We start from the raw sequence: 22824 nt of genomic DNA on the forward strand, positions 1-22824 counted from the left end.
CGCGTGTATATCCACTCGCATACATATTTGTGGTCTATGCGTGGCATGCCTAGCGTGGGCTTGTACACACTAAATCTCGGTCTACGGCCTTCTATCAAGAGGCCTCCCCTGTCCTGAGAAAGCAGGGGGGTGGTCATCACGGGCCCCCTAGTGTATTATGTTTTGGTGTCTGCTTCCCCAGCCCCTGCTGTCACCATCCTTCCATTCCTGGTCCTGAGCTGTCTGCCTCCTGCCCAGCCCGTCACTATGCACACACTACTCACTGCCCCGATCTCCACTGCTCCAGATTCCCGAGCCAAGGATGCACTGTCTCAGCACCTTCAAAGGGGGTGTCAGTCCAGCCCCATCTACCCAGTGACCCCAGGCCTGTTTCGGGGCCACCGTGCTAGCATGTCACTCACACAATTCCACTGCCTACTTCTGCATCCGACCCCCACTAGACCACAGCTCCCTCCTGAGAGCAGTGGCTGTCTACTCATCTGTCTCCCAGGACCAAATCAACACTCAGTAACTCCCGGTGCTCAACAGATAGTAGCTGGGTGATAGCCGGTTAATACACGCCACTACTGCTGAGTCCTACAACCCTGAGCAAGTTACCCATCACTCAGAGTCAGGGAATGAGGGTGACGATATAGTGGGAATGTCACGGGACTAAACTGGAGACTGTTCATAAAGGACTCGAGTAGTACCTGGGACAGTAAACACTGGCTCCATACGCAGTGGCTACTTATCGGTGCCAGCTGCCTTATGCCTTATGTACTTGGGGCAGAGCATGGTATTTGGAAATTCTGTCTGCAGGAACTGCAGACAGGCTTGTGCTTGGAGAACAGTGTTCTTGTTACTCATGTTAACAGTATCTCATCTATATAGTTATAGATTAACCCCAAACTAATTATTCTTGGCGTAAAACGTGTTACTAGAAACATACAAAATAGAATTAAAATCCATCCAATATGTGAAAATTCATTGTTGGACCTAAAACCAGGGCAATGACAACACACAACCTCACTTCCTAACTTCTTGGTCCTTCCACGATAGCTTGTGTGACAGAGGGGAGACATGGCCTATTTGGAAATGCCTCGTGGCTTCCTCCAGCCATCTGGAAGGAAGGTGATGGAAACACAGCAGTGTGCATCCCACCCACAGCCACCCTAGAGACTGATAGCATGCTGGACTAGCCAAGTGACACACCCAAGGGGAGCCCGTTTAGTTCCCCTGTCTGCATGAGGCCATCTGAAACCCTCAACTTCCTGGGTGGGGCTCCCTTCTGGTTTCAGACTGATTATTAACTCATTGAGTTTCCCAGGGAGGAGCCCACTGAGCTGAGAGAAACAGGAATTTTTATTACCTACCTATCTCTTATTACACAAGAGGAAACAACCTTGGCTTATGGCTTCAGAGGCACACAGCCCAAAAAACATTCCACTGTGACTCACAAGTACGTGCAGAGAAATGTACCAACTCCCCTTTAGAAAACACCCATCACCTAGATTCAAGAGTTAGAGCTACAGGCGGACACGAGACTCCCTGACCCTGCCTGTAAGAAAAAGACCCAGAAACCACTAGCAAACATTCAGAGAGAGAACAGTTGGCAGCTACGTGGGTGAGGGGAGGGAATTTCACCCGTACCTTAGAAAGAAGCAGGTTATGACTCCAAGCTAAAGATTTCCGAGTTCAAGTCCCCAAAGCTAAAGATTTCCGAGTTCAAGTCCCCACATTGCATCTTAATGCAAAACAGAAGAGACCAGGGGGAGCTTTCTTACAACAGATAGCCCATGTCCTAAAACAGACATCAGGCACAAAAAGACTAAGAAAGAGGGAACCCAAGACACCCCAAATCCTGTCAGGCAAAGGAGACAAGCCCTGCTACACTCCCAGGAAGCTCCATCTTGTTATGTCAGAGGGGCTCCTGAGAAGGCTGCCCTGAGCAATCAGCTGAGCAGAGTCCAGACATTTCCTAACAGTTCAAACGCCATGGATCAGCTGCCTGAGAGCTCTCTCCCTTTCCCTGGATGCTACAGGAATGGGGGGACCTGGTCTGAAGGGAAGGGACTGCTTTGGCCCTTCACAGGATGCCTGGACAAGCAGAAAGGGAAGTAAGATCAGAGATCCCACCCAAAAGCCAAAATGAGGCCCCAAATCTCTGTGAGCTGGCGGGCGAGAAGCTGCCTTCTGGCCTGGTCCTCTAGAGAGGTTCTCTAAATTCCCAGGGTTCCCTTCACAAGGCTGCAACAAGGAAAAAAATCCTATACCTCCTTCACCATCAGGGTTTCTGTTGTCTTTAACATCAAAGTCTAACTTGAAAATGTGGTTTTCTTGTGCCCAAAGTAAATGCTGACGCAAGGCATGGCCACACGGCAGCCCCGGTAAGATCTGGAGGGTCACTGGGACACTGCCTCTTCCACTGCCCCTCAGCTCCCTAATACGCGCCTCCCTCTCCTCAGCCCGCTCACTGCCAGACTCACAGTCCTACTCTCTGCCTGGTGTTACCGCTTTTCCCTCACAGTGTAGAACTGCAGCTGTCCATGGCCACAGGTGAGTCCCGGCACACAGGCTCCTGGGGTGCACGCAGCGGAGGTGGTGCATGTGTTGAGGGTAGGCGCATCAATCAGGAATCTTAATCACTCTCCACCTTATTTTTTGAGGCAGGGTCTCTGTGAACCCGGGGCTCAGAAGTTCAGCTAGACGGGCTGGCTATCTCAACCTTCCCCTAACCACTGGGGCTGCCCTCAGGAAGGTGCTGGGATCCAGACTCAGGCCCTCAAGCTGGCATGGCAAGCACCTGCCTGAGTCATCTCCTTACGTCTTTCTTTAAGTGAGGCTTCCCATGGGGTGGCCCAGTAGTGAACATGCATGCACTAATTCAATCTGACCAACATATATGTGTTTGTGGGTGCACACACTCTTCAACAGTCTAGCCCTGAGACTTCCTTTCCTGTCAGCTGGAATGAAAGGTCTGAGAGCGTGTAAGCACCACACTGGGTGGAAAGCCACCTCCTTTAGAATTGTCTTGTTCTTCGAGCCACGCCACCTCACTGCCCACAAAACGTGGAACTGCTGTAGCCCTCAGCTGGTGGGACCACACACTGATGGGAGTGTTACCATGGAGCCCGAGTCTGCATTAAACACAGTTTGATTTTGAAGAACTATGTGAGCGCCTGCGGAGGCGGAGCACAAGCTCACACACAGCAGGGCACATTTCAATAAAGAAAATACCTCCGCCAGCTGAGCCAAGCCGCGAGCCCTGCTGACTTGGCAACTCCCGCAGCCGAGCCCGTGTGTGGGGAAAGCAACGGCAGCAGCATGGAGCGTTTGAGGGGGTCTGCCATTCCGCAGTGGATCGCATGACTGCGCCTGCCTCCCTAAGCTTCCCACTGGGACTAGGGACAAAAGATGCGGGGACCTAGTCGTTCCCAATCTATAACTGTAGTAAAAAGAGCAAGCTCTGGAAAAAAAAATATTATGATTTAAAAAAAACCCAGAAAACAGAATTCTGGCCATTTCCTCCATATTGTAGTTGTGTCTATATGTCTGTCTTTAATATTCTGAGCTAACGTCAGCTAAATGTCTAAATGCTGACAGAATAAACCCAAATGAAGTCCCACAATACACCGATCCTTTCAGTTCTTACACTCTGCCCCTCCCACATGGGCAGAGAGCACCTGCTTAAGTGAAGGTCATGTGATGAGTGACCACGGGGAAAGGTGTGAGGAAGAAACAAGAGGCAGAGTGGAAGCCCTGGGGAGCCGCCATGCTCTGAAACGCTAGATCGCTTCTTAACTGCTCAGCCCAAGAAGGTACAGAAAGTCACATTTTGGTCCTTTGGATTTGAAAGTCTCATTGTCTATGTCCCAACCAGCTACCAAGGAGACACTGGCATGAGCTGCACCCACAAGTTGGTATGAGGGGTAGGCTGGCTGCCTACACGAACATTGGGCAAGTTGGGTGTGCCACGGCAGAAGTGTGTCATTTTGGGAAATGCTTATTATCACTTGGTCAAGGTCAATGACTGAGAACTGTCCTTTTCTCCATATGAAGGCTGAGATTATATCATCTAACTTGGATGGACACATCTGGTCTCCATAACAACCTCCCACTGTGGTGGTCAGTCATGTGGCACAAAGGTCTCTGAGCCTCCATAAGAGGGAACTCTGAGAAACACTGTCTTCCTAGGACACAGAGGAGCTTCAATGTTCTGAAAACCCAGCTAGCTGAGACCTCTAAGCAGTAGCCGGGTCTACAGTTGAACTTACAGGGGCCTTCTTGTCGATGGGCTTAATGACAAACTTCTTGTCATTGAAAGAGATGTTCCTGATTTCACTCCAAGGGAAACCGATCTTTGGGGTCAACCTGAGGATAGAAGAAGAAAAGCAGCAGTTGGTTAGGTGTCTGGACTCATGAGCACTCTAGGACTGAGAGACCTTAGCAAATCTCTCTTTAAAACATAAAGCAAGTCCATAATTAGTAAAACACCGCATCTCAACAGTCTCTGCCATCCCAGGTCCAGCCTTGACACAGCCACACCGGCATTTTTCTCAGTTTCAGGAAGTTGTGTTACAGCACCCTGGTCATCTTGCCTAAGAGCTAATTCTTAATCTGGAATACCCTTTTGTCCTATTTGACCCCCTGCCTGGAGCCTCCTGCCTCAAATCCCCACACAGCGACCCTCCCCTCAAGCTCTCACACAGCTGGTTCCGTTCTGCTGGTCTGATTAATTTCCTGTTGGCCAACCAATTCTCGCTTCAGACATGTCAACTGTTTCTACTCACCTGAGAGTAGCCTTCCAGCTCTCAAACTACACTTTCAACATGGGGTTCTGAGCGGCAACACGCTTCCTTGTCTTCTCCCCCAGACCCCTTCCTTCCCTCTCTGACACAGACCATGTCAGGGTTATTTAGATCCTCGTTACCTTTTAGCTTTATAGAAACGTGCCTTGCTTTCCATATAAGCCTCCATCACAAAGAGAAGCCACTGACTAATGGAAGCGGGCAGGACAGACGGACTCTGTGCCTCTGGCTCTCATCCAGCACATGCTCCTACCTTGCTAGATGCTGCCCTGTGTCCGTCCAGGTGGCTCTGAGACTACACGGAAGCCCTGTATGGTCCTACTACTCAATGTTACTACATCACTGGCTGAATCTTGGCTTTCCCATCAAGAGATGTCAAGACCACACTGCTCGCTTAATTATGTCCCCACCCTTCTTTCCAGTGCTGCACCAGAAATAGCAACACAGGACAGACTCTGAAACTACTGTCCAAGTACCGCCCTCAAAATAGCCCTGGGCTGGGGAGATGGCTCTCTACACAAGTGTGAAGGCCAGACTTCAAATCCACAGAACTCATAAATAAAAGGCATCAGTAACCACTGTGGTGGCAGAGACACGATTGCTAAGTTTCACTGGCAACCAGACTAGCTTCAGGCTCAACAAGAGACCCTGTCTTAAGGGAATAAAGTGGAGCGTGATCAAGCAGGGCTCCTGATCTGATGTCCTCTGGCTTCTGGACACACACACACACCTAAAATGAGAATTAACAGGAGGGAAAAAGATCAACCAGCCGTCCCCTACAGTTCCTACTTTCAGCAATCACAGCAAGGCTGGGGGTTGGGGTGGCATCCAGCGCCTAACAACATAATGGGCAAGGCGGGTTTTTGCTTTGGCAGCAAAGGCTGGATCAAAAACAAAAGGCAGCATCCGAAGGCCACAAGAGGGCTTCCAGGGCACAGTAGTCACGGCACAATTGCAGAAGCGATGTAGGCCACAGGCCAGGGTGGTCCAAGGCGGAAGCCTTTGGTATAAACTCATTCTTCACAACTCTGTCACCTATGCTTGCGGCCACCGCTAACACGCATCATGTCACTCGAATGCGGCGTGTCTGTCACTTTATCGTTACCCTATACACGTAACTTTCAGCAATATAGTCTCAAAACACTTGAAATACAGCCATAGCCTGCGCCTACCAGCATCCTCTGCCTGTGTGTGTCCCCAACATCCTTGCCTGCGTCCCCAGCATCTGCTGCCTGTGTCCCCAGCATCCTCCGCCTGTGTGTGTCCCCAGCATCCTCCGCCTGTGTGTGTCCCCAGCATCCTCCACCTGTGTGTGTCCCCAGCATCCTCCACCTGTGTCTCCCCGCCCCACATACACACAGAGAAAAGCTAAAACATGGCAATGACAAGCAGCTGCTTCTGGAGCACTTGCTCCAGACTCTGAGGACAAAGCTGGTCACAGAAGCACTAAGAACCGGGAGACAGCTACTCAACCCATTAGCCACATGGCTGGATCAATGTCTCAGCTCCTTAAAACCCAAGGAGGCCGGGCTCTGGCCCACAGCTCCTGTCTGTACAGGTCTCTCTAGTCTCTGACCCAGAAAAGACAGGCCTCCAAGCTCAACAGGCACCTGTTTTCCAAAGGCTGGGCCCAACATGGCCTTGGAGACTTTGAAAGCTCACATGAACGACAATCCCGTAGCCACTCATAAGCCTAATTGCTGTATCAAAGCACAATGTTAAACATGGTAGCTGTGACTCACTTCTAAGTTAAAGAACACCCTTTCATTCTTAACCAGTTGGAAAACGAAAGCCTACAAGCACCCTCTTTGCCTCTCCCTGTCCAAACAGATCACATGGGCATGGCTCACCAAGGAGATTTATCTGCCATGGATTTATCCTGTGACTGCCCGTATGTGTCACTTAGAAAGGGGTGGGAGAGAACAGGTGGTACATGCCAATAGTCCCAGCACCGGGAAAGCTGAGGGGCAGGAGAGTGGTGAGTTCTAGGGTAGCCTGGGTGACTTGTAAGCTGGAACTGGAGGCGGCTGATGATGGCAACGTGGGAGCCTCTACCAAAAACACAGAAGTATCTGCAGATGGCTGGATGCTGGGCACACACAGGACTGGACTGAGGCATCTTGAGATGTGAGAGGATAGGGACACCCTCAGCACAATGGGGATACTTGGAAAGGATGCAGGTCCCAATGCCAAGGTCCCCTACAGGCCGAATCTGAAACAGCCTGAGTAATAAAGTGAACAACATTACCACTGACAAGTACCCACACTTCATTTTAATACAGAGCCGAGTAAATGGAAGAAAGAAACTGGCTCCTTCGAGCTATGTGTATCTGTGTGAGATTGCCCTCCCCTCCCCTCCCCCAGACTGCCATAACACAGAAATAATCTCATGAAGGTTTCGCCCACGGACATCAGAATCAATAGCAGAATGTCATAGAGTCCGTCAGTAAGCTCAGTCTCACAGAATCTCCCTAAAATATACTGCCAACTGAGAAGGACATGGCAGTGGAGGCTCCCACTGAGGGCTGGACCCACGGACACTACCTGCTGCTCTTTGTGGAAGGCCTCAGGCCCTTCTATGGGATTCTTGCCCAAAGGGCAAAACTCCAATCTGATGTGAGCAAACCCTGGCCCTGCGAAGCTGAAGGCTTTAGAAAGTCAGTGGAAAGTCCAGGCCAGCAGTGCTGAGGAGCCAGGAGACAAGGAAGCACGGTGCTGATGCTGGCTGGGTGTTAGAAGCAGAAACCGGCTGCTGGGACATGTGGAAATGAGACCCACAGAGCGCCACCGTCCGCATGAGCACCAGCCCTGGTGGTCACCCTAGCGGGAAGATGGGTAAAAGGTATAGGGGAATTCTTTGTACTGTTTTAAACTTAAGTTGGGAATAATTTTTTTAAGGATATTTAAAACTTTTTAAATCCAAAATCAGCAGCAATGGAGATATTGGGGGGGGGGGGGAGTGGCGGGGTGGTTTCTTGAGACAGGGTTCTCTCTGTAGCTCATGCTGTCCTGGAACTCACTCTGTAGACCAGGCTGGCCTCAAATTCAGATATCCACCTGCCTCGGCCTCTTGAGTGCTGGGATTAAAGGCCACAAGGGCCCAGCTGAGATGATAAATACTCTACGTCTTGATATGATTTGGGATTTTTCAGGCACATTTGTCAAAAGTCGGCAAATAAACACAAGTCTACATTTTACTATTCTTAAATCTTCTATCAAAACCTACTGCGATAACAAAACATAGTACGTGATCTTGGTTTTCATTTCTTGGGACAAGTACGGATGCCATAATTCACGGTGAGACACACCAGCTCCAGGCTAGGGTGCTGCCAGCCGAGAGCGGCACGCTTGTGAAGTCACCCTCAGTGACCACACGGACAGATGGACTGATGTCCCCACCAGTCCACAAGCTCCCCCGGGACCCAGTCTTTAAGAGTCAGGACTGCTGCCTACACCACCGCTTCATGGTGGAGTGAGGCGGCTTGACATGCTGACGCCAAGGGGGGAGACTCCTCAGTGTCCCTAGTTTTCACTGATTTCCGTGTCAGGACAGCTTTGGTAGGGGAATGCCAGGAGCAATTACAGTCCGGCTCAGCTGGACTTCTGAGCCCATCACCCCTCCTTCCGAGCCAAGGATTAAAGAAGGGGGACACACACAGGCTTTCACTACCTATGCTCCCACTGTCCTAAGCCGTACACCATGAGAAGGGGGTCTCTGGGAGGCATTTCCCGGCCAGAGCCCATTTAATTTCAAAAAGACTATGATAAAGATATCTATGTTTATTTGTGTATCAAATTGCCCTATTAACAATGTATCAAGAATACCCAATCCCTACCACTAGTTCTATTGGTGAAGGATGCAATTCAATACTCAGGGCCTTAGAGCTCTGGTCCCTTGGAGGGGGGAACAATCTCCTGTAGCTACTGCAAACAGGAGAAAACCTGGCTGTTAACCGATTGGGTCTCAACCTCAATGCTTTTCCTCTGTAGAGAGGCTGTGCTTCCTTTAGAAGTCACAGCGCTGCCACCAGGGGAATTGCATTGGCTGCTGAATGGGAAGGAGCCTGGGGGTGGGTGGGGACCCCAGTAGGGCACAGTTCAAAATTTACTTGGGGGGAAAAAAAGGCAACATTTCTGTGGGCTAGGCTGGTTACAAGCTGACATCAGCAAGTTCCTGCCCATGGCTGTTTCTTACAGCTGGAAAAACCTGTTTGGACAGCCCTTGCCAGGGCTTGTTACAAAATCTGGCCATTCACAAACGGAGCTAAAAGGCAGAGGCAGCTTCCCACAGCCAGGGTTGGGTGCTCACTTTCTGACCCCAGGCCCGGCTTTTCGGCATGGTGGTGCCTCAGAGTCCCCAGCCTCTAGTCCTGGCACGGAGGAGGGCCTGTGGGCCGAGAGCACCTGTCGCCTGTGGCTCAGACTGCCCTTGCTTCTCTACCAACACCGCACCAAGCACACTTGTTCAAAAGCAAGCATGAAACATTCCACACTCCACAGTCCGCGTCTAGGGTTCCTGGGACGTTCTGAATGGGTTATTTTATATTTTAGACAGGGTCTGACTGTGTAGCCCCTGCTGGCCTTGAATTCACAGACCTCTGTCTGCCTCTGCCTCCTGAATGCTGGATTAAAGGTGTGTGCCACCATGCCTGGCCACTAGCTGGATGCTTTATGTACATATCATTTATTACCAGCAGGGCCACTCTCTTAGATAACTGCGCAGAGACATGGCAGCAGGGTGAGACAAGGGGGGGCCGACACATCCTCATACACTTCACAGGGCTTGTCTGCACCTCAGGGCTCCAGGCTGACATCAAGACCATGGCACACTCCTGTTGCCCAGCTTCTGCACTCAGGCAACCCTTGCTAAAGCCGGCTGATTTCCCCTGGTGGGAAAAAGGCAACTCGGGCAGGCGAACACCTGCGGCAGACAAGAGACTCCTGGCGCCAGGCGGCTCTCTTTCTATGAGTCTGCTAGCAGACCTTGCACGAGATGCCTGTGAAGCAATTAGACACCTTCTGTGGGCTCAGGGGATTTAGCTAATTGTTCCTACATACAGGCTGCTGCTGCTTACAGACTCCTGGAGGGTCTGCTGGCATCACCAACATTCCTGGTTGGATTAGCACAAACCTTGAGCCAGGAGTCCACCCTGGCTAAGCAACAGCCTAGGAATAGCTGCGGAGGGGGAAAGTCCTCTAAAAGCTAGCTCCACCCTCTCTGCTTCACAGGGCTCAGGGTCCTAAGGTTGGTGCACGCTGGGCCTTCCCTTGCCACAGACTCCACGTGCTGCAGAACAGACTGGAGGTACAACTGACTTCTGTCACCAAGCTACCGCACTGTTCGACACACACCACACACACACACACACACACACACGCACGCACGCACGCACGCACGCACGCACGCACGCACACACGCACGAGCATGTGTGCACACACACACCTGGCATTTCCTTGGCTTTGTAGGCCTGCTACCCCACAGTTAAAACCAATGATCAATTTCAACTCACTTGTCATCTTTCTCATAAATATTAAGTCCAAGGGCATCAACGCCAAGCCAAAGGTCTGTTCCTTTTTTATTTTTGATCTCGAAATAGTTGATCCCGTACATTTCCAGGTCCTGAGCAATCTTCAGGTATTCTAGCATGGCACTGTCCCTAATGGGAAAGAAAACATAGGTTCTGTGGTTAGCAATAAATCACACTAAACACACGAGCCTCTGCAGATGCTGGGAATAAAGGCCAGCAAAGGACAGTGGGGGCATGGCTTACAGGGAGGCAAGGCCTGGAGCAACCAGAGGCAGCTAGGCAGTAGGGATGGGCTAGGCCTGCAAGCAGCTCCCTGACAGGAGTCTGTGCGATCCTGAACCCTGTAACTTACCTGCTCTACACATTCAAGGAGAGCTAACTGATTTGCTCTAGTTTCTAAAGAGACAGATTTTTTTTTTTATTCTCTTGCTAGGATAACCCTGTTTCTTGCATTCACAGAATGACCAGAGATCCCAACAAAGGACTCTAAAGGCTCTTGGCCACTCAAGGACTATGCAGCACGTAGTTTCCGAGTCCCACACTGCAAGAAAGTAGTGAGGGCTGAGGCCAGCAGCAGGGACTGGGATCTTCACCTGAGCACCCTGAAGCCTCCAGGCCTCTGTCCCTCAGAGATCTATGGCCGATCTCACCCGGGGCCATGTTTACATTCTGTGTAGTGTTGAAGGTAATGACCTCACTGCAGGATTTTCTCTGAAGGGATGGCTGGAGCTAGCATCTGAGGCTTAAACTGAGTTGCTTCTTACCCCAGACAAGAACACCAGGCCTTGTTTAAAAAAACAAAACTCTAAAATTCCCCCCCCCCAAGGGGACCCCACTTGTCTGTGCTGTATGTCACCAAGCACAAAGACCAAACGCTGACCTCTCTGGAAGTGCTACCTGGAGTCCCATGAGAAGGTAAGAGGAAAATGGCAACACTCACTTGAGCATCCCTCGGTGTTCTGCATGCCACACCTGGATCCGGTCCTCCCACTGGTCCCTGGTGAGCTTGTGCTGGTCCATGACTCTAGGTTTCAAAAGGAGAGATGCAGGGTGGGCTGTCACCTCGAGGGCTGTGGCATGTGAGCCAAGAGGCCCCTTCCTACGTGCATTCACCCCTACTGTTCTTGTGAATGAGACAATCATGTGGGGTTGTTTCTACTTTCTGGTTTTCTTTCTGGAACATAAGCCTGAAGATTTAGCCTTTCAAAGAACCCAATCCCACTGTAAGCTTTTTTACAGTATTTTAAATGACTTTTCTTCCAAAAGGGGTCATAGACTTGCCAGAGGCCAGGTTACTGTAGACCAGGCAGAGCTAAGTAGGCTGGTCAGAAGGGGGCCTGGCCATCAGACACAAGAGGAAGGGACACAGTGACCCTGCAGTGTCTCAGTTATCATCAGAGGAGCGGACTGGCTCAGAACAGTCCTAAAGGAGCACTTAGGAAAGTCCCAGCCTCCCAGACTAAGTGACTTGACAGTGCTTCCTCCTCCCAGGCCGGCGGAGGCTCACCTCTGGGGGATCAGTCGCTCGGAGCTAAGGTACCCAGACTTGTGCATCTCCTTGTTATAATCTCCAAACTTGGCCTGCACGGCGTAGGAGCCCAGGAGCACAGCTGTCTCCGGGGGGCAGTAGATCTCGTCGCTGAGGATCCCCTCCTTGACTTGCAGGAAGAACAGCTTCTGTGTGATGTCCTGGATGAGCTCCTCTGCCACATCCTCGGGGTAGAACTTGGCCCGGAATTTGAACTGGACGGGGTTCTCCTTCCGAACCTCTTGTGCAGACACCTATAGGACAGAAGGCAGTTCTCAGTACCAACTCCAGCTCATTCCTGAACACCAGGGATCCAAACGCTATTATCTAAGTATTGTTCTTATCATCTGAGAGTGTCCCGGGCCTGCTTCGGACTTGCTGCATTATGGAGGATGGTCCTGAGTTTGATACTCCTGCCTCTGCCTCCTGAGACCTGGGATTCCGGGCATGACCCACCATGCCTGGTTTATACAGGGCTTCATGCATGCTAGGCAAGCATTCTACCAATTCAGCACATTCCCTAACCCCTAATCCATCACTGTAGCTTGTGATGTCAGCCTAAAGCATCTTGGCTCTGTTGGAAACCCAGCTACTAGGCTGCAGGACCGCTCGTCCCTCTGCCATTTCTTGGGTCAGTGCTATCGGTTCCAAAGAGCTCATTTAGGAATGACCCCACGTCCTCACGCTGGGACCTGCCCCAAGCCAGCCTGTGCCTGGACCATGAACTGACCCCTCTCGCCCTCCTTGCAGTGACATGGAAAATGAGGTGGAGGAAAAACAGCACAGCCTGCAAGGGTCTGAAGAAAACACACTTAGCTTTCATTATTATGAGTGACGTTGCCAAATTTTCGGAGCTAGAAGATAATTTACTGCAGACTCAAACAGAACAGCAGGTTCTGACAATATGGTAGGTGACTCATGATTTCTAGATTAATCTCATGGGGGGTGCAGGAGGGGGGAAACAAGGCAGTTAGCTATTACCTGCCCCAACAGGGGACTCAAGGGGAGGAGTGCCAAGATCTGATTCTACCTTCCTGAAAGCTTGCAGCCCCTCTGTCTATAAAAGTCTTTACACAAATAACAAGGAACACAAAGACAAAGACATATGCTGGGTCTATGCCTGCTAGCTGACAGAGGGAAGGAGCTCCCACAGCAGACACGGTGGAGGCATTCTGGTTTTGATGACCAGTTAACTAATGGCCTGCAGATGGTGAACTCCGACTTACCTTTTTATCAAGTTTCAACCAGGTAGGAAATCCTTTATTGTCCACATACTGGAGACCAAAGTACCACACTTCACGGAGGCCAATCGTCTTTACCACCTGTGGGAGAACGAGAGGCCCACCATGAGAAACACCCTCACACAGGCAACGCCAGCCAGTGGATGCCCCCGCCATGTGTTCACCAGTCCCCAGAGACCGGGACTCTGACTGGTACGGCAAACAGGCAGTCTCGAGCACAACCTCTGGCCCAGATGTCATGTCAAAGCATAAGTGACATATTTTAGCCTGAATCTGTAAGCTTTACCCTTGACTGCAGGCTCGGGCTGGCTGGGATGAGCACACAGAACGGAGAGCCCACCTTCAGGAATGTCTAGGCATACTGCCCTGCATCAGGATGCTCAGGCAGGGGGATGGCTGGAAATCACCAGCACCACACGTGGTCCATGGAAATAATCACCCCCCCACCCACATAGACACACATACTCACACCCCCACACATAAGAGAACTAAGTCCTAAACCTTAGATGTTGCAGTTTTAAACGCCATGACAGGAAACATTAAACCTGTCCTTCTAGGAGTTCCTGGGAGGTATAAACGACACGCTAGACTAGACTGATTGAACACACCAGAAACCACCTAGGAAGCCATGTGTTGATGGTACACACCAGATCCCAGCTTTCAGGGGTGCATGGCAAGAAGGGTGTGAGTTAGGGACCATCACAGGTTACATTGTGAAATGTCTCATCTTCCCTAAAAAGAGAAACCATACACACAGGGCAACGAGGAACCCTGGCCACCTGACACCCTCCTCTGTAGAGGGGCAAATGCTTACTACCTCCAGAATCTCTGCTTATGAACTGTCATGGGCTGCCTTGCTCGTACACCCCACACAACAGTGGGGATGCACCACCCCAAGACTCTATCAGGGATGGTGTGAGGGGAATTTGGCTTGCTCCACACACTCTGCCCCCAGGACTTCGTGAAGCCCATTCCCTTGTGCTGAGTGCAGAGGACTCTCCGTCCACCCCTGCCAACTTCCTACTCTGCACAAACCAGCGCCTTATCATCTGAGGTGACGCGGGCTGCACAACAAAGTCCTACATACATAGCAAGCGGGTGTTGGCTCTAATCCACCCTTTGCAGTTCATCCGCCCAACTGCAACCTCAGCCTGGTCCTGTGCAGCTAGTGAGAACTTCCTGTTCATCTGACCTCCCTCTCCAGGGCTCTAGGCTTCCACTGACTGCCAAGGCCACCACTCAGAGTCCTCTCCTGCATTTGTGTGGATGGCTAAGGCAGTCTGCAAGCATCCCGTGTAGCCAAGGCCACCACTCTCAGTTGCCCTGACTTGACACTCCCCTCCTTACTGTTCTCAATGAATGAGCTTCTGCGGTTTTATTTTAAAGGATGGGCTTCCCCCAAGGGCAGGTTAAACACCTTCCCTCAGTACATTCTGAAACCATGGTCCTCCCATAGGGGAATCCCGCACTCCCACAAAGTCGTTATTTCCACTGCCTTCACGGTCCTGTGATTCACCTCTCAGCTTCAGCCAAAGAAGGGTCTCAGTAGCTCGGGGGCTGACCCTCACCTCTGCCTTGGGACGGGTTTGGATGACAGACTTTTAAGATACAAGGACAGGGGTGCCTGAATCAGTCAACCAAGCAGCAGCTGAAGTGCTGTGTCCCATGCCTCCTGTCCCCACAGCACATCCAATGCCAACTCTTGCTCTACATGGAGCCCCAGCTAGTCCAGGGACAGGCTGCAGCCTGGACTGCGAGGGGAGAGGCTGCTGCAGTGGCAGGATGCTGGGGTGATGTCTCGGGGTCTCTTTCCCCTGGCTCCATTGGGCTGGAGGGTCTGGTTCTGGGACAGGCCTCGTTCCGCGGATCTGTGACTGTAGTCTCATTTTCCCCGTGTATACAGTTTCCTGCTCTGCTGTGGAAGCAATGTCGCTGGTGGCCCCACCACCCATTTGCCAGCAAGGACGAGCAATGCTCGAGAGCCAGAACTGACCAGGCCAAGGGCCACACGGCACTTAGTAGCTGTGCCCAGCTTCCTCTGGGAAACTTTCAGGGGTGACCTTTAGATTTCATCCTTAATCTAGCCTCACCCCAGAGCAGAAAGTATCTTAAATCTCACTAGAAGAGAACACCTTCCAAACAATGGTGACTGGCCGCCAGCCCTGCGGAACAGGTCTGGGCACGCCCTGGCACCCAGGGTTCTGCCGCAGGTAGAGCCACCTGGCACTACCCTGTGCTCACTTTTCGGAAAAGCCTGGCCCGAGAGTGGGCAGTAGTGCTGAATTCCCTTCCCAGGCCTTCCCAGCACCAGTGCTCATTTTTCAGGTCTGGACCTTGAATGCAGAGGGCAGTGGGGCCACTTGGGACAGCAAGCTCTTGGGTCAGGTGTTGTGTGGCTCACCTCTGGCCTTGTGACCCAGACCCCTGTCTGCTCTCGAGAGTTCGCTCTCATTTATCTCTCCCATCCACCTCAAGCTTCAGGAGGCGCAGGAACATGAACGCGCTTGCCCTGCTACCTCCAGGCAAAGCCTGTGCAGACTGCGCTGAGGGCCTGAATGCCAAGGGTGAGCTGGTATCTTTGGTGCATCCCTCACCATTGTCTGGGCCCATTTAGTCTAAGAAATTGGGCAGAGAACAAAGAGGCAAAGAGGGTTTCCCAGGACCTACCAAGAGATGGGAACAAGAGGTACCCTTTCTCCCCATTCTATGTGAGAGTAATGTAGAACATTCTGGAAAAGCTGCTTTCCAAAACCAAGTGTTCTGCGGTGAAACTGCCTGTTGGGGCCAGCTACCTGAAGTGTTTTCTTAAGAAACAGATGTAGGCCATTCTGTTTCCTCACAGAACTGAGGGGGACCACAGGACTGACACCCTGAGAACCATTCCAGGTGTTGGATGCTCACGTTAGCAAAGCTGCCTCTGTCTGAACTGCAGAAGAGCTGGCCAGCTCTGGCTTGGATGCCACATCTGGGCTGCTGACCACCTGTATGGTCCTCGAGGTAAGAATGGGTTCTGCTTTTGTTGTTGTTGTTCATTTTTTTAAAAGGTTCTGGAAATCCCTTTTAAAAAGGGGACCTCACATCGTCTTTTATCTGAACAAGGTCACTGTGCTCACAATTCACGGATTTGTAACAGTGAAAAGAATGAGCAGTTACGATGAAGACCACGGGGTCTTCGAACCTAACAGAGCTGTGAAGAGCTTGCTGGCACGTGACTCGCAGCTGCTAAACAACACTAGGCATCGTTTCCTAGTCCACTTTGGGAAGGGTTGAACCATTTAACAAAACTGTGTTTATAGCAGTACTGCTATGATAAACCCCAATATCTACTGAGTGTTATCAGCTAACAGCTACTTAACAGAAAGACCCGACGTCACGGGCGTGTCACGGCGGATGAGATCTAAACAGTGCTCCACTTTCTCAAAGGCCCCTTTCATCTGTTACCTGAAGTGACAAAACACGCTATCTGCTTAGAAGACCAAAGGGTTGGCCCCTCACCCACTCCTCATGAGTGGTCAATTCCCTGTCCCGATATCGGAGACTGACCTGATCAAAAAGCTGTTTCCCGGTGGTGTTTGGCTGGATGGCAAACTCCAGCTCGGCATCCATGGTGGTCACCCGAACGTTGATCTGGAAAACAGGAGGAGAAACTTGAATCTCCCTGTGTTTTCTTCCCCTGGTGGCCTCCACGACCTCCCACCTAAGCCTAGAGCTGCTTGGCCACGCGGCTGCCGCACACGTTTCTCTCTAACATCTGTCCTCATGCCAACCACAAAACACATGCCACAGGTCCTAAACGAGGACAGCTGACTGAAGTCACACCAAGTACAGGGTCTGGGCTCAAATGCAGCCTTACTGCCTCAATAAAGCACACGCATGTTTGCAAAAATCTTAAAACCCCCACGAGAGTCAGCTGAGGCAGGCAGTGCTCTTGAAGTCCCAGCCGGAGGCTCGTACCAAGGTGAAATGCAGAGGGAGGAGAGGCCACACACCTGATAGTTTGGGAACATTAGGAACTCAGAAAAACAATGCAACAAGTAAACATCAAAACCAAAGAGGACAAAACGTCAGGCAACCATTTAAGATGCTAACTATGAAGCAGAAAAAGGGAAAATGACGTCTAAAGTTAAAACCGGGACAGGCAGGTGGTGTAGTCTATGAATGCTGGCATACAGGACAGATGTAGGGGAAGGCAGTGGAAGCTGCATCAATGGTACCCTTGCTTAGGTGATCCCAGTGATGGGGAAGCCCTAAAATGCTTCTACTCTCGCCCTACTAGGGTTTTTTGTTTTTGTTTTTAAACAAGTTGGAGCTGGAGAGATGGCTCACCAGTTAAGAGCACTTGTTGCTCTTACAGAGGACCCGGGTTCAGTTCCCCAGCACCCACATCATGGCTCACAACTTATCACTTCAGTTCCAGAGGATCTAATGCCCCTTTCTGACCTCCAGGGTAACACACACACACACACGCAGGCTGTGTATGTATACACGTATATATTTTTTTAATTAAAAAAAGACAGTTCTCATACTTTACACTTGAGAATACCTAGGCTGACTAAGTATAGGAAACTGCAGTATCTCTTCCTTATCACCCCTCCACGGGGAAAGACCACAGCACACAGCAGCTGTGATTCAGACAGTCAGAGGGGTCTCTTCCCAGCACGGGGCCCTGTCATGAGGACAGCACTTAGCCCAGAGAGCTCAGAATCCAGTAGATACAGGATGCACCAGTACAGAGTAAGCACCAGATGTAAGTTCCTTCAGTAGAAACAGGATTTGTCTGCTTTCTCTCCAGCTGGGGCAGCACAGACATTTAATCCTAGCACTCGGGAGGCAGAGGCAGGCAGATCTCTCAGTTTGAGGCCAATCTGGTCTCAAGGTTACACAGTGAGACATTGTCTAAAATATAAAAACAAAAACCAAGAAGGAAGAGGGAAAACAAAAGGTTTGTACTAGTGTTAAAGACTGGACAAACCGAAGGATGATCCCAGGTGCCCAGAGCCTCGCTATCTGGCTTCTCTAGTACACAGGAGAGAGGCATCATTCCCCAGATTAAAACAACAACAAAAACAAAGAAAAATCCCCAACTACCCCCCCTCCAAAAACAACCACCTCCCCATATCTGCAAGTTGAAGAACTAGAATTCGCTGTAAAGAAACCTTCATTTTGTATTTTAGTATTATTTTTAAAACTTAGAGTGGTAGTCACTTCCTGATAACAATTCTCCTTTTAATTAAAAGAGGGGACATTGGGAGATCATAAACTAAACAAACATCCCAACACCAAGTCACCAGATCTTCAGTGACCAATACAGGAAGAGCAGGCTGGATGAAGAGAACATTCGGGACCAAGGCTTTCTAAACTTAGGGCAATGGGGAGAGATCATCTCCAGAAGCCAAAGCCAGTCATTACCATAAAAAAGATGCTGTGTGGGCAGTAGGGACGGCTCAGTGGATAAAGAGCTTGGCCGAAAAGTATGAGGACCAGAGTTTGGTACCCAGACTAGCTGGAATTGGAGAGCCTGGAGTTCCATGAGAGACCCTGCCTTGATAAATAGAGTGGACAGCAATCTAGAAGACCACCAGCATCAACTTCAGGCCTTAGCAGGTATACATACACATACGCATCTACCACATCACACATATGTATGTACACATATGCAGTTAGTATCAACCGTTCTGAAAACTACATGAAACACTTTATTAGAAATTTAAAATGTGCCAGGCGATGGTGGCACATGCCTTTAATTTCATCTCTTGGGAGGCAGAGGCAGGCAGATCTCCGAGTTGGAGGCTAGCCTGGTCTACAGAGAGAGTTCCAGGACAGCCAGGGCTACACAGAGAAACCCTGTCTCTAAAACCCACAACAAAAACAAAGCAAAAGACGAACAACAAACAAAATTGTCCTCCCTAAAGATGCCAAGTCAGTATTAACATAAACATAGAGATTCATCTACGGTGTATCCACAATCTTGATACTCAAGACTGGCCCAGGTGTGTGGAAGCTACCAGGGCAGCAGAGCAGAGAACAAGCAGGGCCCTCGCTGTCCACGGCTGCAGCGGACGAGCAGGGCCCTCGCTGTCCACGGCTGCAGCAGACGAGCAGGGCCCTCGCTGTCCACGGCTGCAGCAGACGAGCAGGGCCCTCGCTGTCCACGGCTGCAGCGGACAAGCAGGGCCCTGGCTGTCCACGGCTGCAGCGGACGAGCAGGGCCCTCGCTGTCCACGGCTGCAGCAGATGAGCAGGGCCCTCGCTGTCCACGGCTGCAGCGGACGAGCAGGGCCCTCGCTGTCCACGGCTGCAGCGGACGAGCAGGGCCTTTGCTGTCCATGGCTGCAGCAGACGAGCAGGGCCCTCACTGTCCACGGCTGCACTGCTCTCGGCTGATGAGCTCACGCTGCTCAGCAGTTATGGCCCAGCAGCGCATCTGTTGGGGACGCTGCTGGCATCTGGACAGCATGGTGGTCATTCTACGAGACCATCCCAAGCAAGCAGATCCTTCCATGTCTCTTAAGATCAGTTTCTAAACACCTATGCTCCCAGTCACTGGTCATCTCCCCAACCACACAGATTTCCCAAACGTGGCACACACCACCTTAGGCTACGCACACTGACCTAGTCTGTGTTTAAAAAGGCCGGTAGGATTGTTATCAGTTTATCAATCTTTAAAACATGTTGCAGCACAGCATAAACTTCCATCAAAATTTAAATGTGACCTTTAATAACATTCACATTATGGGACCCTAAGAAAAATCAGGCTTCAACAAACGAAGACACCCTGCCTTCCCATTGTGTTCCCCTGATGCTGGGTTTGTATGGTGAATACGGTTTTTAATGAACTCAGAGGAAGCGGACGCATCTGGTGTCTGAATGGCAATAATGCCACAGAAATAAAGGAGAACTAAAATGTCCCGTTGACAGGAGGACGGTCCCACGAGAACTCAACTGACTTGCAACTCCAAACTGCACACAGAGATGGGGAGCAGAGGGCTCGCGGCAGGTCACTGTCTGGATACTTTACATCTCCTGCTCGTAAGAGCAACGCTGAAGGACTGCGGTGTAGCTCGGAGCTCTTACGACTTGGGGTCCTGGATTTGCACCCAAGAATTACCAATATTGATGTCAGCATAATCACTTGTATATGTATACACTGCACACACACACACATACACCTCAGTCACTTAAAATCTGACCCCAACATCCAAAAAAGAGTAGGATTTATCCCAGGGTTGCCAAAGCACTCTAAAGCATGCGTCCCTATCTGGGAGGGTGGTAGGGAGGGAGACATAAATGTGTCTCTTGTGTGCCCAATCCTGAAGCTGATGTAAGATAGTCCATACCTGGGGTTCTAAGATGTTAAAATCCCTAAGCAACCAGACATAATCACACTCAACTCACTCACCAACACACTCAACTGCACTGATGCGCAGCACCCTCCAGACTGGCAGTAGGGAGTCTCTCTAGAGCGCCTACCGTCAGAACTTCGGAACACCTTGACACGGCAGGGAAAGGTACCCACCACCAAGCCTGACCTGAATTTGAGCTCCCAGACTCACACGGTGGAAGGAGAGAACAGACTCCCTCAACACGACCTCTGCCCTCTCACATGCACACCAGTGGTATATGTGCGCCCTCCCTGCCCAACAAATAAATGTATTTTAAAATCAATCTAATTAAATTTTAATTATTTTAAATTAAATTTTAATTAATTAAATTTAATTAAAAAAATCTGTTTAAAGGGAGGCTGTCTTGGACACAAAGCCAGGTCAGCATGGTATCGACAATACCATGGTGGTTTTCTAATAAACACACATATGCTTCGCGCTGATCCTACTGAGTGGCCCTGACAGCTGCACTGTGCCGGAGAGTGACTTCGGGGGGAGGGCCAGTTCGTCATTAGCTGCCAGAACCCGGAGCAGCGTTTTATTTCAACCAAACCGCCTAAAACTAAAATCTCATTTCTAAAAAATAAGGGTGAAACTAGTCAGTAAAAACTAAATTTAAACGAAAATTTGCGGTTTTGTTTTTGCTTTTAATGAAAAGCAGCTAGCATTTGGCAAGCATTCTTGGGGACCCCTGAGCCGCGCCTTATTTGGGATCAGTACTGAATGGTGGCCTGACCCACCTGACTCCACCCACCCTGGGTTTAATAAATCTTTCCAAAGCATTCTGGGGGTCATTCTTGGTCTAGGTTAGCTCATCTTAAACCTACTGTTCCCAGAACTGAGGAGATGAACAGGCCTGACCCTCCTGGTGGGCACCTCCCACATCCTACGCTCGTTGAGGATGTATAGGCATCTGTGGGCACCATGAGCCACCCGCCCCGTCCTCTTCCTCAGGTGCTCGTTGAGGATGTATAGGCATCTGTGGGCACCATGAGCCACCCGCCCCGTCCTCTTCCTCAGGTGGGCTTCATCAGTTTCCCTGGAACTGCTTCTTATATGCCTGTCAGCCTCAGAGTCTAGGAACCTATGTCTTCTTTTTGTTATTTTGAGACAAGGTCTGGGTATATAGCCTAGGTTAGTCTAGAACTTACGATCCTCTGGCCTTGAACACCCCCCCCCCCAGCGTGCTCAGGGGTTCATATTTCTTAAAACCAAGTCAAGAGTTTCTGAGGGCAGACCAAATGCAGGCATCACTGGAACACTGGCAAGAACGAAGGTGCTTAATCCCAGCACTCGGGTGGCAGAGTCAAAAGAATCTCTGTAAATTCAAGGTCAAGTGGTCTACAGAGCAAGTTCCAGGACAGTCAAGGCTACAGAGAGAAACCCTACCTCAAAATAAATAGATAAATAAAATTAAGGTGTCATGGACTGGGTCCTTTAATCTAGAGCAGAGGATACTGTCTGTCCTTGGGCCTAAGTCACCTGATCCACAGAAGGCTGGACCTGGGTCCTGCCTCCCTTCACATCTGAAAGGCTTGACACAAGCTAGGTCAATGTTCTCAGCTGGCTGGGGCTGGTCCAGGGGAATGAGGTCTGTCCAGAGACACAGGAACTGAGGGTGCAGATGGCCTGTTGTCTTAGGGCCATGCAAATGGAACACAGGGCAGCCAATAACATCGCTTGACCAGGGAAAAAAGTAACAACAGAGCCGAGTAACAAGCAGCCAGGAGGACATGGTCATGAACACCTATTTCAGTTTTCGGGGTGACCTTTCTAGGCAGACAGGCCACAGAGCAGGCCGGACTGCTTCTGTGTCTCAGAGATTAAAGACTTAATCACTCAACCTGGTTTTGCTTTGAATAAACCAGTAGCAGCTACCCTGTTAGCAAAATAAACCAGCCTCCCCTTTGCTGGTCCCTCAGTCACTGGGCAGAAAGGTCAGAATCTTTTACCCACACGCTCCCCTCCCCCAGCTGTAGTGATTCCCAACTTGGACCATGATTAAAGTCTGAAATCTGTCTTGGGTGTATTCTGGCCATGTCAGTGGCTGGGGGTTCTCTAGAGAGTTATGGACTTTTAAAGAGAATAGGAAGACAGGGGTGGGGCCATTTCTTAAGGTCCTGTGAACGTGGAGTAACTGTTCCTTTGTTTAGCTAATGCAAACTGAAAAGTCCAAGGATGCCCAGGCTAGATTTCCCAGTCCCTGTTGCCCAGGGGCATCTCAAAGATGTAGGATTTTTCAGAACGCATTTTGAAAAACACAATTGCTGGATTTTTACAGTTTAATTATCAAAATGTTATCTGAAATGTCTAAGAGTCTTGGGGCGGGGGGTAACAGATGGACTTGACAATGAAACC

At 50.4% G+C, this 22824-nt stretch overlaps 1 protein-coding gene across 1 annotated transcript in view; it reads right to left on the minus strand.

Annotated features, from left to right (window-relative positions):
- The window catches only part of Ezr (ezrin), a 41525-nt gene that overhangs the window by 4112 nt on the left and 14589 nt on the right, over positions 1 to 22824 (minus strand). Inside the window, exons 2-7 of the mRNA XM_075950606.1 lie at positions 16628 to 16711; positions 13070 to 13165; positions 11823 to 12097; positions 11256 to 11339; positions 10298 to 10444; positions 4254 to 4350 (exon numbers count right to left, since the gene is read on the minus strand). Of these exons, the coding sequence (XP_075806721.1) occupies positions 4254 to 4350; positions 10298 to 10444; positions 11256 to 11339; positions 11823 to 12097; positions 13070 to 13165; positions 16628 to 16711 (783 nt within the window). The remainder of the gene's footprint in view (positions 1 to 4253; positions 4351 to 10297; positions 10445 to 11255; positions 11340 to 11822; positions 12098 to 13069; positions 13166 to 16627; positions 16712 to 22824) is intronic.

The sequence above is a fragment of the Microtus pennsylvanicus genome, chromosome 1 (genome assembly GCF_037038515.1).
Source record: "Microtus pennsylvanicus isolate mMicPen1 chromosome 1, mMicPen1.hap1, whole genome shotgun sequence".
Lineage (NCBI taxonomy): Eukaryota > Metazoa > Chordata > Mammalia > Rodentia > Cricetidae > Microtus > Microtus pennsylvanicus.